This window comes from Helianthus annuus, chromosome 12, assembly GCF_002127325.2.
Source record: "Helianthus annuus cultivar XRQ/B chromosome 12, HanXRQr2.0-SUNRISE, whole genome shotgun sequence".
NCBI classification, from domain to species: domain Eukaryota; kingdom Viridiplantae; phylum Streptophyta; class Magnoliopsida; order Asterales; family Asteraceae; genus Helianthus; species Helianthus annuus.
Genome location: NC_035444.2, coordinates 55,264,006 through 55,281,105, shown reverse-complemented (window position 1 = coordinate 55,281,105; position 17,100 = coordinate 55,264,006). Strand labels below are relative to the sequence as shown.

Here is a 17,100-nt window from a genome sequence, read left to right as displayed (position 1 = left end):
CTTTAATACTTATTTTAGTTTGCCATCACCACATCAAAGACATACCGTACACACAACACGTACAATACTAATCAACACCCCTATCGATCTGATGTTATACAACTGTTTAAAATGTTAAACCCAAGGGTTATACCCATATTCTATAGGACCACTTAACTACCCATTCACATGGGCCCTTCAAATGGAAAGGGTTCACGTCCTATTGACAACAGAAATAAAAGAAATTTGGCGTTCAAAAAAATGGAAACTACACAGCTATACACCTACTAGAATGACCAAACCTAAACATTCATCCTGAATGACCAAAATTTAAACGTTCATTTATAAGTTAAATTTAAAGGATTCCACTATTCTTACACCCCTAAATCTTGTTTTCACATCTCTTTTCATTCTATCTCTCTACATATCTACGTATGTGTAGAGAAAGAGATAGAGGAAAGGAGTGTGTGAATATTAACGACCAATTTAAAAGTTAAGTTGAGACGACTAATGTGACAGATACTAGACACACAGAAGTCACCTTTTATTAACATGAACAATATCATTAATCAAACATTCAAAGAAAATCATAAAAACATCAAATTATATTTATTTAGAGTCGTGTTATGATTTAGTTTGATCGTATATGTCGAAAAACACATTTTCACATGTTAATGCATTAGATTACATTTGGACTAACTCATTTGATGTTTGCAACGGCCCTATGCCGTGGGTTATATTACTAGTATTCATTAAGGGCATGTTTGGCTAAACTTTTCCAACCCAATTTATAACTTATTGACTTAGTCAAAAAGCTAAAAAAGAGTTTTAGTGTTTGGCAAACCTAAAAGTTCTTTTCAAAATGACTTTTTGAAAAGAAGAAAAAGCCATTAAAAAGGAGTTTTTGAGAAGTTAGGGGCTTGTGATTTTTTGTTCAGCTTTTAACTTTTTAAAGGCCAAATACCTGATTACCCGTTATTTATAACACTTCTTATGAAAGAATGTCTCTTTTAATCAATTTAAATCAATAAGCTAAGGGCATGTTTGGCTAAGCTTATTAGAGTTAAAAAGGACTTTTAGGAAAAGGACTTTTGGGAAAAGGACTTTTTGAAAAGGAGTTTTAAAAAAAAGTGTTTGGATTAGCTTATGGGGTGGGAAAAGCCAAATATAAAAGGTAATTTAGAAAATTCATTTTTGAAAAGTCATTTCTGGATATAAGGAAACAAATATAATGGGTAATTTAGTAATTTCATTTTTGAAAAGTCATTTCTGGATCCAAAAGTCACGAAATCTTGGCTTTTCAAAACCTCATGTTTCCTTCTTTGCAATAAGCTATTTTGAAAAGGACTTCTTGGTTATCCAAACATAAAAACAGCTTATTGACTTATCCATAAGTCAATAAGCTAATAAGCTGGTTTGAGAAGCCAATCCAAACATGCCCTAAGTCAAACACTTTTTTAAAAACAATTTATTGACTTATTGGTTTTTCCCATCACATAAACTAATCCAAACACTCTTTTTAAAAACTCATTTTCAAAAAGTTATAAGTCGATAAGTCTTTTTTCATAAAAAGTTCTTTTTACCTTAAATAAGTGTAGCCAAAGATGCCCGAATACCCAAATATGTTTGGTACCAAGAAAAAGTTAAACCTAAATAACTTTGACTTTTTGCCAAAATTGAGTATGTTTGGTGTAATATGATTTCCGTATGCAACTAAAATCCCCCCAAATTGCTCATTTATATGTACAAAATCCACATGTAAAGTCATCAGTACGAAATCACAACTGTAATCACCGTAAGAAGAGAATCAATTTCTCGTGAAAAACCTAATTTCTGCGTTGGATCTGATTCTCATATCTTCATCACCGATGTAGAAAACATTTGTTCTTTCAGGCATAAAAAAAACATAGTGATTGAGGGATGAAGCCATGGTTTGGGAGCCCAGGGGTGACTAGCGGCCTTATGTTGAGGATTTTACAGTGTTTATTTGCTTCTGCTTCTATTGCTACTATGGCTTTTTCTACTGGTTTTTCTACCGCCACTTCTTTCTGGTAAATTCCACACTTTATTCTTATTAATTTAATTAATATTGTTGATGATATTATATTTTGTTTTGATTAGTAGAATATGTTTGTTGCTATTTTAGTGTTTTTGATCTATTAACTATTGAAATATTTAAGGTAATAAGTGGAAAATCTATTAAATTAATTGCCCACATGTAGGTTAATTTCTGGATTGTTTTTTATGTTTTACAAAGAGATAGTAATCCTTGCTTGCTTGGTTTAAAGAGCGAGGAAAACGCATTAGGCGCGCCTTATAATGTCTTGGTTGGAAATAAGGTTGTACCTAGAAGCACGTCTCGGCTTTTGTAACCAAAACGCCTCGGAGTGCCTAGCGCTAGGATTCTTTCTTGTTTATCTTAATCAAACTGGCTTGTTGCTATTTTGTATCCCTGACATGTAATGCAAGTAGCCTTGGGTAAACTGTATTTGTATGCAAACGGGTATGCGCTACGCCTTTTGCTAGAATATGCTGCTTGCCAACTAAGAAGTATGAAGGTGCTCTATACTGTAGGTTTTTCAATGATTAAATCTATATATCGAACAAGTCACGAAGAATCAACCGGTTTTGGAACAAACTAAGAGATATATAAGATGAGCCTTAGAACTCACCGAAACCTGTATATGTACTTTGTAGAGCGTTATTCCTGAACTTTAGCAACAGAAATATGTTTTGATTTTGAAGATTTATTGCCAATCAATCAGGCGAGTCTTGATGACAATTTGAAACTTTAGCAAGATTTGCGACTTAACCAAATCTTTCATTTTTATCCAAGTTGGAAAATCTTCCGGTGTTTCCTGTTTGTAACGCAAATCTTCTTGGTTAGAACTTATAAGTTTATCTAGATTATAGACTAAATCCATATTGACTATAATTTTTATGGTGTTACGAGGGATTAGTTTCTTATACCTTTATGGCATTCCCCATTTCTAACAACTTATGGTATCGAGGAACAAATTACCATTTGATCTATTGATGTGTGGGAACATGGGAATTGCGTTCGAAATTTAAATTATCATTTTCTTTTAGAATTTTGCGTTCTTGTTTTCATTTCGTTTTAAACGAATGTCACGTACACAAGTCATGTATGTACGCTATATCTAATAAACTAAATATTGAGTCGATATTATTTAGCTTGTTCTAACTTTTTTTTGTATGTTTGATAATAGCTTTCTAATTTCAGCTATGGGACTACAAGTTTTATGGAGTTTTGGGCTTGCATGTCTTGATATTCATGCTCTAAGAGTAAAGAAAGATCTGCAGACTCCAATCTTATTAAGCCTTGTTGTCGTCGGTGACTGGGTACGCACTTTTACTTTTCAAAATTTATAAATGAACTTGATCAGCAACAAAATACACTAACCAAGGGTGGACCAGTGTGGTGTATTTCTGGACAGTGACAGCTTATAAAAGCTTGCTATCACAATTTAACACCACTAGTAGACCTGGCAAACGGGTTGGGTCGGGTCGGGTCATGGGTCAAAACGGGTTCGGGTCGAAACGGGTTCGGGTCAAAACGGGTCAATTAAAAAAAGGGTTGCTTTGGTTCGGGTCGGAACGGGTTCGGGTCGGAACGGGTTCGGGTCAGAACGGGTTCGGGTCGGAACGGGTTTCGGGTCGGGTCAGGTTGCAATTCCACTGCGTTTGCAATTTCTAAAATTTGGTCAAAGTTCTGGAAGTCACCCAAAAGGGTGTTCTTTATACAAGTGGTACTGAAAGAAATTGGATTTGAACCAACAATATTTAGATGGTTCATGGTTACTGTTTTTGTAATTTCAAAAATTCGATTATTGGTACTGAAAGAAATTGGAACCAAAGCGGTTGTGGTACAGCTGTAGCTTTTTCAATATAAATAAACAGCCTGGTCTAAAACCAAAATGAATGAAAAATAGTTAGAAAAAAAAAATTAAATGTTGAGAGTGGGTTTGCGTCGAAACAGTTCGCGTCGAAACGGTTCGCGTCGAAACGGTACGCGTCGAAACTGTTCGCGTCGAAACGGTTAGATTCGAAGCGGTACGGGTCGAAACGGTTGCGTCGAAACGGTTCGCGTCAAAACGGTTCGATTCGAAACGGTACGGGTCAAAACGGTTGCGTCGAAACCGTTCGATTCGAAACGGTACGGGTCGAAACGGTTCGCGTCGAAACGGTTCGCGTCGAAACGGTACGCGTCGAAACGGTACGCGTCGAAACGGTTCGCATGGAAACGGTACGCGTCGAAACGGTTCGCGTCGAAACGGTACGCGTCGAAACGGTTCGCGTCGAAACGGTACGCGTCGAAACGGTTCGCGTCGAAACGGTACGCGTCGAAACGGTTCGCGTCGTGCGGAAACTCGTGTCGGCCCATAACCCGTTGCGATCCGAAACCCGTCTTGTGCTGAAACTCGTGTCGGCTCGAAACCCGACCCCGTTCCGATCCAAAAACTGCGTCGTGCCGAAACCCGTCTCGCCCGGAAACTCAATTTGAACTGAACCTGTTCCGATCCAAAACCCGTTTCGTGCCGTAACCCGTCTCGTGCGGATACTTGTGCCGGCTCGAAACCCATTCCGATCCGAAACATGCCCCATTTCTTTAAGACACTAACCCACATCGACCCATTTCTTTAATGTTGTCGACCCGCTTTGACCCGAAAATAACAAGATGAAATTTTAAGTGACCCATTGTGACCCATTTAGTTAAAATATCTTACCCAAACCAACCCATATAATTTTAAAAGCAACCCAAAGTGAACTAGCAATGAAAGGATCAATTAACTCTTAATCCAATGAGATAATTTAACCAAAATTTTATTCATAAACTCACTGCACTTACACATATTTTGTCATGTGTTCAAACAGCCACCTGTAATAATTATAATTATTATATTTTGCACGTTGATTTGACAACCCATCTTAAACTCGTACATTTGTACATATAATTTATATACTATTAAAGAGAAAGGTCGGTGGATACCTTTCTCTTTTAACTCTCAAATTTTTGACTTTTTCATTTCTTTAAGGCCCTTACACTTTCAAGTTTTTCCACTTTACACCCTTAATTTTTTGACATGAAACACTATTAACTCTTATCTTTAAGTAAGTTGCACATTCACTTCTAACTTTCAGTAATTGACAACTTTGACCTTCTTAACCCTTTCTACTTAATAACTTGACACCTCCTTTGGTTTAAATGAATTTTACGACTTTACACCGCAACGTGGACAAATTATTATACTTTTTTTTTAATCTATGTTCTACTTATTTTGTGTACGTTCGTAAACTGTATTTGAAATCAAGTCGGGTCAAATATACTACGTTTTCATTCGATGGCGATGTAAATTTTTTTAAATAAAGAGTCGGGTCAAATATACAGTATAAATACAAGTTACTTTAATTTACGACGCCGCCGCAACGCGCGGCGGGTCAAAATCCTAGTTTTTATTAAAATTAAATATTTTTGATGAATAAAATTTTGTAATTTCTGTAATGTATTATCATTTTTAATATTTAATATAATTTAAGGATGTCTTACTATCAAATATAGAAATTGAATATCATGACATTTAAAATTAAATAAAACCTTATCTAATAAGGAATTGTTAATAAATGTATAATAATAAGAATCCAATAAATAAAAAATCATAAAAGCATATGTTGCTAGTAATCAATCAACCAACAAAACAAATTAGGTTGCCCGGTATCATAAATCTAATCTAAAAACTAACAGTTGTAGGATTTTAAAGTAGTTAAGGATTTTATTATAAGTTGAATCGGGACATTGGTGACCTGATCCAAACCGACCAGTATTTTTTTTTTCACTCGAACATCAGAATACCTAAACATGATTACACGAGTAAAAAAACTTCTTGGACTACTGTAAGCTGCAATAGCCAAATCATAATCAGAAATCCAAACTGCCTTTCACGAAAATTACATAAAAGTCGAAGACCCTAATCAGAATTGCAGATTTATGTGCAAGTTGCTTCAAAATTTGTCTGATTTTAAAGATTACATAATCTTGTGGGGTTTTTTCAGGTGACTGCTCTTCTAGCACTTGCAGCTGCATCCTCGTCGGCTGGAGTGATGGTTCTGTATGCAAGAGACGCGGATATATGCAAGTTAGACCCTAAACTTTCGTGTCACTTGTTCCAGATTTCTATAGCTTTCGCTTTCTTTGCATGGTTTTTGGTTGTTATCTCTTCTCACACAATTCTTTGGTTGTTGGCCTCACTTTCATGAGTTACATTGGCTGCAAATATAGTGGCTTTTTACAATGAACTCTCTTTTTTGGGTTCGATTTCTTTGCCTTTTTTTTTGTTTTTTTTTATTCGCCTTTATACAATGAAGGGTTAGTTACAGTTAAATCAACATGTCTATAATTTGATCATTTGACTTTTAAAAGTCAAGAGTCAACTACCAATCTTGCTAGGTAACAAACAGAATCAAAGAAGAAAGAGACGGTTGTTAATCGATTAAGCTACCGGTCTCATGCTTAACAGCTTATCAATAGGGTTTTACAACTAACTAGTGTTAGTTGAAACATTATGACAATTGTACAACTTTGACCCCTCTACTTCATAAGTTTAAAAAATGAGCTACACTTTACATGACATCACAAAACTTGATGACTTACATCCCATACATTATGTTTGGTCTTTTGCACTTGATATTTGCCCTTGGAAAATCACTTTCAATACTCAAAACAAAAGTTTGATAAATGAACGTTCATAACTTTTAGTTTAATTCAAATGGGAATTCATATGACATTTTACTTATAGCATTATAGCAACAAATAAAGCAAGCTGTCATTTTCGTCCCTGTGGTTTGGTCACTTTTGCGAGTTTAGTGAAAAAGGAATTTTTTCCACATTGGGTCGTGCTTTTAAAATCGTGCCACTTTCGGCCACTTGGCTAGCCCCATTCATTTTTTCCCGTTAGATAAGGGGCATTTTCGTCTTTTTATATATTTTTAATTAAATGCTTATTAAATGAGCCTACCATCAACACCATCTTCTTCTTCAACAAACACCACCACTAGCTCCAGTCGTTTCACCACCAACTTCGGCCATTACTGCAGGCTCAAGCTCAATCGACGGAATTCAAAGTCGGCCCAACACCAGAATTAATTACCAACAAAACAACTCAATTTAATAGTAGAAATCACAAACAAGGAATAAACACAACGCAAATCTAATCAATTCAAATAGCAGTTATAAGCCCTAATTACTCCAAGCTACATCACAATTTCGAATTAAACAATGTTGAACTACGCACGCGAAATGTAAAACATAGAAAACAACAACTTAGTCAATCTAGTACGCGAGCGTTGCAACGAGGCCGTTAAATGGGGGACAATAGGTGTAAAAGCGTTGAACCACAAACGCACGTTGCGGCATGTTAACTCACAAAATTTAGAACGAAATGCAAAATGAAAAACTTGTAATAGGTGAAAAGTATACGGGACCAAAGTTTAAAGTGTTAGGATTAAATTGTAAAAGATGTAAAAGCATTAAGTGGGAACGAAATCTTCTTGTTTATATTATCATGGGTTTCTCGTTAAAGGAGATATGATTCCATCAAACATAATCATGAAATGCACGTTCCTTAGAGTATGCTTTGAGGATGTGTGAGTTATTAGGTAAAAAGTTGTTGCATAATATTATATGAAAACGTTAGCCAAAACGTAAGTGTCGTGGTCCAACAAATTCTAACACGCAACCAGTGTGTTTGTTTATCTCAAATCAATTCATATTTGTATGTGTATTTAATTCAATTGCACCGCACCTCACTAAACAAATACACACTACAAGAGGATGGTTTATTCAGACGAAATTAATCAATTAATTAATTTAATTATTAACTTAATTAAGGGTTGTTGGATTTTAATAATCCTAAGTTTCACCGGTTGGCCGATAATAATCCCAACTTTAAAAATTCCCTCCAATAATCCAACTTGTAAAACTTTGGCCGCCATTGATCATTTTCTAACATAGGTGCACTTAAATCAATTAAGGAGTCTCTAGGTGTAATTAAATCTATTGAGGAGACCAAATTCTTATATGTTTGAAAAGGATCAATGGCGGCCAAACTTTTACAAGTTAGGATTATTGAAGGGAATTTTTAAAGTTGATATTATTATCGGCCAACTAGTGAAACTTAGGATTATTAAAATCCAATAACCGCGTATACTATCATTTTTTAATCTAGAATAATTAGGTTGAAATTGGTTTGGATATGAACACCCCTAGGAGTGAGGCTATCATACCAGATGGGCGGGTGATCATCTTCTTATAAAGTTATGGCGGGATATCAACCAGATCTTATTAAGCAGTGGTTCCAACTCTATCAAATACATGATCGAAGATAGGTCCGGTAATCGAAAAGACAAGCAATCATAGCTGGCACGAAGCACCAGAAAAGGGGTGGAGAACTTCTTTCATCGAAAGTGCCAGAGGGGCCGACGCCTACTATATGGGAGATCGACCTGTGAGGCAAAGGTGCGGCAAAAAAAGGTATGGGACCAGCCAAGGAGGAGAATTTTCCAGCATAGAAAATGGAAGAAAATGGAATATGGCCCATGGCTTTATAGCCTAGTGGCATCTTGGGGGTGAGATAAAACTTTAGGACCAATAGGTCCTGAGTTCGATTCCCACAAGGGGGTTTTCCCATATTTATTGGGTTTCCTCCTGAATTGGTGTATAGGCATTATGCCTAGTGGAGATGGATATGATCGGGTGGTTCCGTTGGTGGCACGATGATACTCCAATGTTCCGTCAGTGATCCAAATTTATCGTTCAAAAAAAAATGGAATATGTTTTGAGGGTATTTGAGTTACTCACTTAGAAAGACTTGATAAATTAAATGATCTTGATCTTTTAAAGAGGTTGCTATTATTAGTGAACTAGAATTACCACCCGCCGCAATGCGGCAGGGGATTCATTAGTTATATATCATGTTAGATGAAAGACAAATGTTTCTCACATGATCACGAGCCTGTGTGTAAAACCGAGAAAAAAAATAACTAAGTCGATCTCTGACTCGCACGCTGCGACAGACCTATTAAGCAGGGAAAAATAGACGCGCTGCGACGGACATGTCAAACATGAAAAAATAGATGAAAAAACGTTGAACCGCACACGCACGTTGCGGCGTGTTAAGTCAGAAATTTAGAACGACACGTTAAATTGATAACTTATGAAAGATAAAAAGTATATAAGATACTAAAGTTGAAATTAAAAAAAGTGTTGAGATTAAATTGCAAAAGATGAAAAGCTTTGGTATGAAAGTAAAAAAAATTAAAGGGGCTAAATTGAAAAAGATGAAAACTTTTGAATTAGAAGTGAAAAATTAAATTAATCAAAAGGGTTAAAATACCAAAGATTGAAACTTTAGACTTAAATTGCCAAAGATTGAAACTTTAGAGTTAAAAAAGAAATCAATTAAACAAAAGAGATAAATAGATTTAGTTAAATTGATGTTTAATATTATTATTGAGAACTTATGAAAGATAAAAAGTATATAAGAGACTAAAGTTGAAATTAAAAAAAGTATTGAGATTAAATTGCAAAAGATGAAAAGCTTTGTGTTGAAAGTAAAAAAAAAAAATTAAAGGGGCTAAATTGCAAAAGATGAAAACTTTTGAATTAGAAGTGAAAAATTAAATAATCAAAGGGGTTAAAATACCAAAGATTGAAACTTTAGAGTTAAAAAAGAAATCAATTAAACAAAAGAGATAAATAGATTTAGTTAAATTGATGTTTAATATTATTATTATTATTTATAAAGAGATAAATAAAAAATAAGGGTGAGAAATTACCAGAGAATGACACGTGTCCAAAAAGGATTTTTGTTTATTACTATAGAAAGATTTAAATTTCACACAAAACAAATCGGAAATAAATAAATTAAATAAAAAAATCAAGCTGGACAATACCATTTTCAGAAGCCAATAACGTGTGAATTAACAATACCAAATTTCCCCTATAAATGTTGCCCCTTAAACAACAAATCAAACACACCTACCTTGTATGTAGTACCGATATGATTCACCTATCATATTAAGTCCCAAACACCATTGTTTCCGGTCAATCTTAAGAATTTGTTCCAGTTTCTTTTAGCCCTATGGTGCAAAGCCAATCCCAGTGACAATCTCGCTCTCCATAGACTCATCGTCTGTTCGCCATCCCTAAACCCACAGAGCTCTCGAAACAAGTTGGCCGTTGTTTACGATCTTCCTTACCCCGTATTGAGGGTAGAGGCGCTTGAGGACGGTAGTAAGGAAGATCGCAAATAATTGCCAAACTTGTTTTGAGACCTCTGTAGGTTTGGGGATTGCAAAATAGACAATGAGTCCAATGGAGACTGAGATTGCCAGTGGGATTGGCTTTGCACCATCGGAATCTAATTGAGCGACGAAGGGATTGCATGGGGATGGTTATGATGGTGGCGTATTCTGCTTAGGATTTGATATCTGTTGTGTTTAATCAGTGGCGAACCCAGAAATTATTTTCTGGGGATTGCATGGGGATGATTATGATGGTGGCGTATTGCCAGTGGGATTGGCTTTGCACCCTCTGTTTAATTGATTTAAGAGTAAATTACAAGTTTTGTCCTTTATGTTTACATCAAATTGCAGGCGCTGTCCTTTTGTCCAAAAGTTTACAGGCGGTGTCCTTAACCTTTCAAAATCTTGCACATTTTGTCCTTTAGTCCAAATCTGGTTAGAAATCTCAGTTAAAAACTGTCATGTGCAATGCATATGAGGGTAAAATGGTAATTTCCCTCTCAACCCTTTTTATTCCCCCATTTATAACCCTCACCCCTCTTTCTTCAACATTGATATCTGTAAATTCTGAGTTTGCTTAATAATTCTCGTCCTCGTAGCCATATTAATTGGGATAACAATAACAACAGCAACAAGATTATCATCAATCATCATACATAATCTTCCTTCACTTCTTCCCCCATATCTCTCTACATCTCTCCGGCAATGGTATGGTCAGACAGCTGTCCATAGATCAGTTCGAGAACGAGGGAAGACGGGTCGGTTATGGAACTCCTGAAAACGCAACTGTTCGTCGCCAGTTTTTTCTTGATTGCAGTGAAATTGCTGCAATCAAGAATTATCAACATATTTTAGGCGATAGCTCATTTATTGAAGCCTCATGGGTGGAAGCCGCTTGTTCGTCGCCAGTTTGTTTTTTCTTGATTGCAGTGAAATTGCTGATCTTTGTGATTGTTTTGACCCACCGACGCTCCACCATGCCGGCGCCGGAGACAGCAACACAAAATCGGAAAACCCATCGGTATGCAGCGGAGAATCGTCAGCGTCCGCCGTAGGAACATAAACACCCAAATTAGAAGCTAAAGCCATCTTCACTTTCCTCCATTTGCTACCCCTTATGTCACCGGAAACCAGATCTCAAACCGGAAGTGGGATTTGAGAATAATAATTGAAGAGATAGATTGGTGGCACGAAAACCAAGGAAGGTTTTTAGAGAGAGAGAGAAAGGGGGTTGAGAAAATATGATGAGTAGGTTGTAGATTCAACTGTTGCTTGCTAGTTAGTGATGTTGATAATGGCGGCCATTAATTGTAGTTGTTGTTGAGGTTTCATGAAGAAGGAGAGAGATGAAGAGTGGTTTGTTGATTTATGACAAAGATGAAAAGGTTGAGAGATAAAAAGACCATTGTGTCCTCATGTGCATTGCACATGACAAAAATTAACTGAGATTTCTAACCAGGTTTGGACTAAAGGACAAAACGTGCAAGATTTTGAAAGGTTAAGGACACCGCCTGTAAACTTTTGGCCAAAAGGACAGCGCCTGCAATTTGATGTAAACATAAAGGACAAAACTTGTAATTTACTCTTGATTTAATGTTGTTTTAAGGATATTGTTATAATATATGGTGGTTATACAATTATACAAAAAAATGATATAATTGCTTAAATCATAACAAAAAATTATATATATAAACTAAACACTCTATATCTATCAAATTAAGGTACCGGTTTAGTTTTCAACTACTGCAAAATCCGATATTACTGGTGTATACCGATGAACCGGTTTATACCCATGGTAAATTTTGAGTTTTAAGCTCCCCATTGAATTTTTTTTAGAATTTTTTATTACATCGTAATTTAATTTTTAAGTGTTATTTTTGGCTTAATATTTTTCTCGCAAATATGCTAAGAAATCCAATGATCCGGTGATTATAAAAGTATTAATCATACGGAATTTTGGGTGATTGAAGAATAGCCGGAAGTAGAACTTCATTATGATAATGTAGATGGCATGTTTGGTGAGGAAGAGCATGAACCGACTTCTCAAACACATTGTTACTTGTTATATATGTTACTTATCTTACGTAATTAGTATATTATGATTATTGGTAACTAAAACTTCTTATTTATATTGTAGGAAACGAAAATAGTTATGTTCTTGTTCATGAGGATGGTGATGATACTTAATTTCGTCTTTTAAGCGATTGTGAACTTGATGCATTCAACACTCTATTGTCATAAACCTATTGTAGACTTTTAATTAAAAAAACTTTGATGGAAAATTAATTTTTGATTATGAAATAATGTAGTTTGGATTATTTTTTGAGTTAAAGTTGTATTTTATAGAATTGTAGGGTTGACTAGTCACCTGGATTGAACCGATTCTGATCCCGACCAGGTATGGTATAAAAAACGGTTTCTAAAACATTTTGTTTATGTATGTTGTTCAGAAGCTATTGTAGAAGCTTAGATGCTTATAGATTATGTGTCATGACATCTAGAACGATATATTAAGATTCTATTTCTTCCCATCAAGCCAAAATTTCAAAGTCCACAAAGTCTCCACGCTGCATATCGGATAAAAATCGGTTCCAATATACCTCCCGCACTCCCTATTTGGAGGCTACCTAACAGGCCCGGTTTTAGGGTTGGGCAGCCCGGGCAGACGCCAAGGCCCAAAGGGTTTATAGGGCCCGACAAAATTTCAAAGCCTAGATTTTTAGGTGAGCACCGTTATGTTAAATGTTTAAAAAATGAGTTCAATAACCAAAAATGAAGCTAGTTTAATGGTTAAGACACTCAAATTTGAAAACCAAGGTCATGAGTTCTAATCCCCTTCGGTGCATTTTTATTTAAACAATTTAGTCTTCCACGTTTTTATTTATCAATCCACTTAATTAATTAACAGTTTGATCTAGTTTTGGTTAATGTTTAGGGTTATAGTCTTATGGGGACCATTATTCGGAAGACTAATCCCTTTGAACATACCCTTACCCTCCGCTCTCCTCACAAACATCGAAAGCACTTCCATGGCAATAACGAACAGGAACGGAGATAGAGGGCCAAGAAGAAAAACTCCCAATTACTTATCTTCAAAGTGGACTTCCACAAAGCTTACGACTCGCTCAATTGGAAGTTCCTTTATAAGAATTTGGAGCTCATGAAATTCTCGGAGATTTGGATTAAGTGGGTTAAAGGTTGTCTTGAATCCAGTAAGGGCTCGGTGTTAGTTAACGGCTCACCTACGGGTGAGTTCGATTTCAAAAGAGGTCTTCGTCAAGGAGACCCTCTATCTTCGTTCCTGTTCGTTATTGCCATGGAAGTGCTTTCGATGTTTGTGAAGCGAGCGGAGGGTAAGTGTAACAACCCGCACGTTCGTGCGTTGTTACTACTCGATATACTCGTTACGCCGAGCACCAGAGATTCGGATCATAATGTAACTATATCGCATACATAACTAAATCGCAATATTTTCACTTGTTATCGCATATTTTATCGCTATAGCACATCGCATCACACATACTAACACTCACGATAACATTGGGTGAGGACCGATTCTACCCTCCTCGATGGCCGTGGTGTGACGCAACGCAAACAATTAACGCTAACAAGGACTTTCGGGTGAGTACTATAGCCTCAGCCGTCGTGACGATGATGGCAACATGAGCCATTAGTACCCTGTCAGTCAATGTGGCACGACAAAAGACATCACATCGAAAGCGCGCCCGCGATCACGCGCAACTAGTTTACCGCACCAGATACTTGAAGGTATGAATACGTATATACGACCTTTTGAGATCAATTATAATAAATACATACATATCTATACGAAACTGTGTAACAAAATCATCGCAACGCTCATTACACAAGTCCGAACGATAAAACCCTGTCCGAACGGATGGACCTGTCCGAACGGATGTCCCTGTCCGAACGGATGGACCTGTCCGAACGGATGGCCCTGTCCGAACTGATGGACCTGTCCGAACGGATGGACCTGTCCGAACATATGGCCCAAACCCCCCTTCTTCCTCCCCCCTTTGCCTATAAATACCCCATTTGTCACCTCAACAACAGTTGATGTGACTGCTCTCGTTCGACCAGACGCTGCCTCGCCATTTTCGCTCGTTTTCTCGCAATTCTTGTAAGTTTTCAACCTAAACCTTGTACTTCTATGATCTACACTCAATTCTACACCTTTCTATCCTTTAAAACTCAACTTTTAACCGTGAAATCTACTGATTTGAGGTGTTCAAAGATGATGTCATCAAGAGTTCATATGAACTTCAAAGTATGACCTCATTTTACCATGAACAAGTCAGATCTGAGTGATTTCCACATGTTTTTATAACAATCTCACCTAGAAATGTATCTAATCAAAGTAATGTGTGATTCCGGGTTAGACATGGAAAAACCGTCAAGAGCGACTAGATCTGATGGAACGGGGTGGTTCTCGGCCGTTAGAACGGGCCGAACTCGATGGAATTTCAGTTGTTTAACACGACGACACATCGTCTCAGTCAAATCACCGGTATCCTTTCCAAAAACAATTGAGTGTGACTTAATCAGAAAATTGAAACGAATAGTCGTCCGATGAGACTGCTGTCCGATCGAACGGCAAATCAACTTCCACCAACCGATCGGATAACATGTCAACCGATCGGATAACATGTCAACCGATCGGATAACATGTCAACCGATCGGATAACATACCACCCGACCGGACAACATGCCAACCGACCGGACAACATGCCAACCGATTGGATAACATGTCAACCGATCGGATAACATGCCATCCGACCAAACAACATGCCAACCGACTGGATAACATGTCAACCGACTGGACAACATGCCGACCGACCAGGATAACATGTCAACCGACCGGATAACATGTCAACCGACCGGACAAGCAACAAAGCATCGATGTTCGACCAGGACTGCTGTCCGAACGGACTGTCTAACCGAACCAGTCCATCTAACCGGATAGCCATCCGATCGGATCACCTCTAGCCCTATTATTCAACTTTTCACCGTTTAATTACACCGTGCCCCGCTTACGCTACCATTCCATGTTTATGCTAACTCAGGCGCACTCTAAATCAATCCAATCAACTCGGGTTCTTGCTAAATAAGCACTGTGAGTATACCTGAACCCTTTTTGCTTTTGCACTTTTGGGTGTAACATACGTTGCTATCAAATCAAATCACATCAAACGCTTAAACTATTTACCACTTGCGAATAACCAATGTGCATAGTTATACGTGATGCTAGTTACATATGTGCTAGGACTTATACTCGCGACGTCCCACCATGACTAGTATAGTACTAATGCGCCCGACGGGGTCTAGTTAGCAATCGCGATCGAAGCTCGAGGACTTAGCTGGTAGTATCAGTTTTGCGAGTATATATGTCGTGTATTACGTTTATGTATGTGGAAATTCGCAGCTTTTATCTATTACACTACTACATATCAAACCTGTATACTCGCCAATACTTTCGTATTGACATTATTTTAACGTATGTTGCAGGTTTAGTCGCAGTCTACATCAAATCAAGCTAGGAGGTCTAGAAACTCACCTAAAATCTAGGTTGTCGGATTTGTATTGTTCGAGGGGACAAAGAAATCTGTGATAACTTATGTGATTGTACTGATTGTTAGTATGGGATAACAAACGTATTAAATACTGTCGCAATATAGTTGTTATGGATTCTCTTGAGCAATCTGATTCGCTTAGTGCCGCGCCCCGATGATTCCGCCATCGGTTGGGGTGTGACAGTAAGGGTCTGTTTAAAAGGATCAGTCTTCCGAATAATGGTCCCCATATTTCTCATCTTTGCTACACCGACGACGTATTTTTTATTGGTGAATGGTCCGAACAAAACGTCCTAGCGCTCAGCCGTCTGCTTCGTTGCTTTGGCTTGGTCTCGGGCCTCAATATTAACGCCAAAAAATGCTATTTGATTGGAGTTGGTGTCTGTGATTCGGAGGTAAGTAGGATGGCCAGGATCCTCAATTGCAAGGAAGGTTCGCTCCCTTTTGAGTATCTCGGCATTCCGATAGGGGCTAATATGAAGATCGCGAGTAGATGGATCCCTATCATCGATAAATTCTCCAAAAGGCTCGCTTCTTGGAAAGCGAAATCCTTATCCTTCGTTGGTAGAGTAACTCTTGCTAAATCCGTGTTAGGCAGCCTTCCCTTATACTACTTATTGATTTTTAAGGCCCCTCAGTCGGTTTTGAAGAGATTGGAAAGGATTCGGAGAGACTTCATTTGGGGAAAAATGGAAATTCGCACAAGATGAGATGGGTGCGGTGGGATAGATTAACCAAGCCGAAAGATAGAGGTGGGTTGGGTGTTGGTGGAATTAGGGATTTTAACTTAGCCATGCTTGTAAAGTGGTGGTGGAGGTTGAGGGACGATCCTACTCACCTGTGGGCAAAGGTCATCTATTCCATACACAGAACGACGACCGATAGCAAGCTGGTTCCCGTCAAGAAATCGATACCGGGTATCTGGAAGGACATTGCTACTATGGATGAGGTGCTGGTCAAAGAAGGAATCAGTATTAAAGATAAATTAAGAGTCAAGGTGGGAGACGGGCCGGGTACTCGGTTTTGGAAGGACGTCTAGATCGGACAGTCCCTACCAAAAGAAAGTTACCCTACTATTTACCTGCTGGCGAAGAACAAAAATGGGCTTGTGTCGGACTGTTTCGAGGGCCGAACTACCAACATACAGTGGGCTTGGGAATGGTTGAGGAACCCTGCGTCGGTGTCCGAGTGGGTGCAAACTGGATCCCTT

At 37.6% G+C, this 17,100-nt stretch overlaps 1 protein-coding gene across 2 annotated transcripts; it reads left to right on the top strand.

The window, feature by feature from the left end:
* Window positions 1-1,662: 1,662 nt before the first annotated feature.
* Window positions 1,663-12,631, top strand: LOC110894890 (CASP-like protein 5B1). 2 transcript variants are annotated; one of them, XM_022142141.2, is made up of 4 exons: window positions 1,663-2,030; window positions 3,210-3,342; window positions 6,052-6,134; window positions 12,437-12,631. In XM_022142141.2, exons 1-4 carry the CDS (start codon window positions 1,900-1,902, stop codon window positions 12,447-12,449), a joined length of 360 nt encoding a protein of 119 aa, XP_021997833.1. In that variant the 5' UTR covers window positions 1,663-1,899; the 3' UTR covers window positions 12,450-12,631. The 2 variants fall into 2 exon arrangements, with proteins under 2 accessions (XP_021997833.1, XP_021997832.1); XM_022142140.2 differs by lacking the exon at window positions 12,437-12,631 and having other exon boundaries at window positions 6,052-6,380.
* Window positions 12,632-17,100: the final 4,469 nt, after the last annotated feature.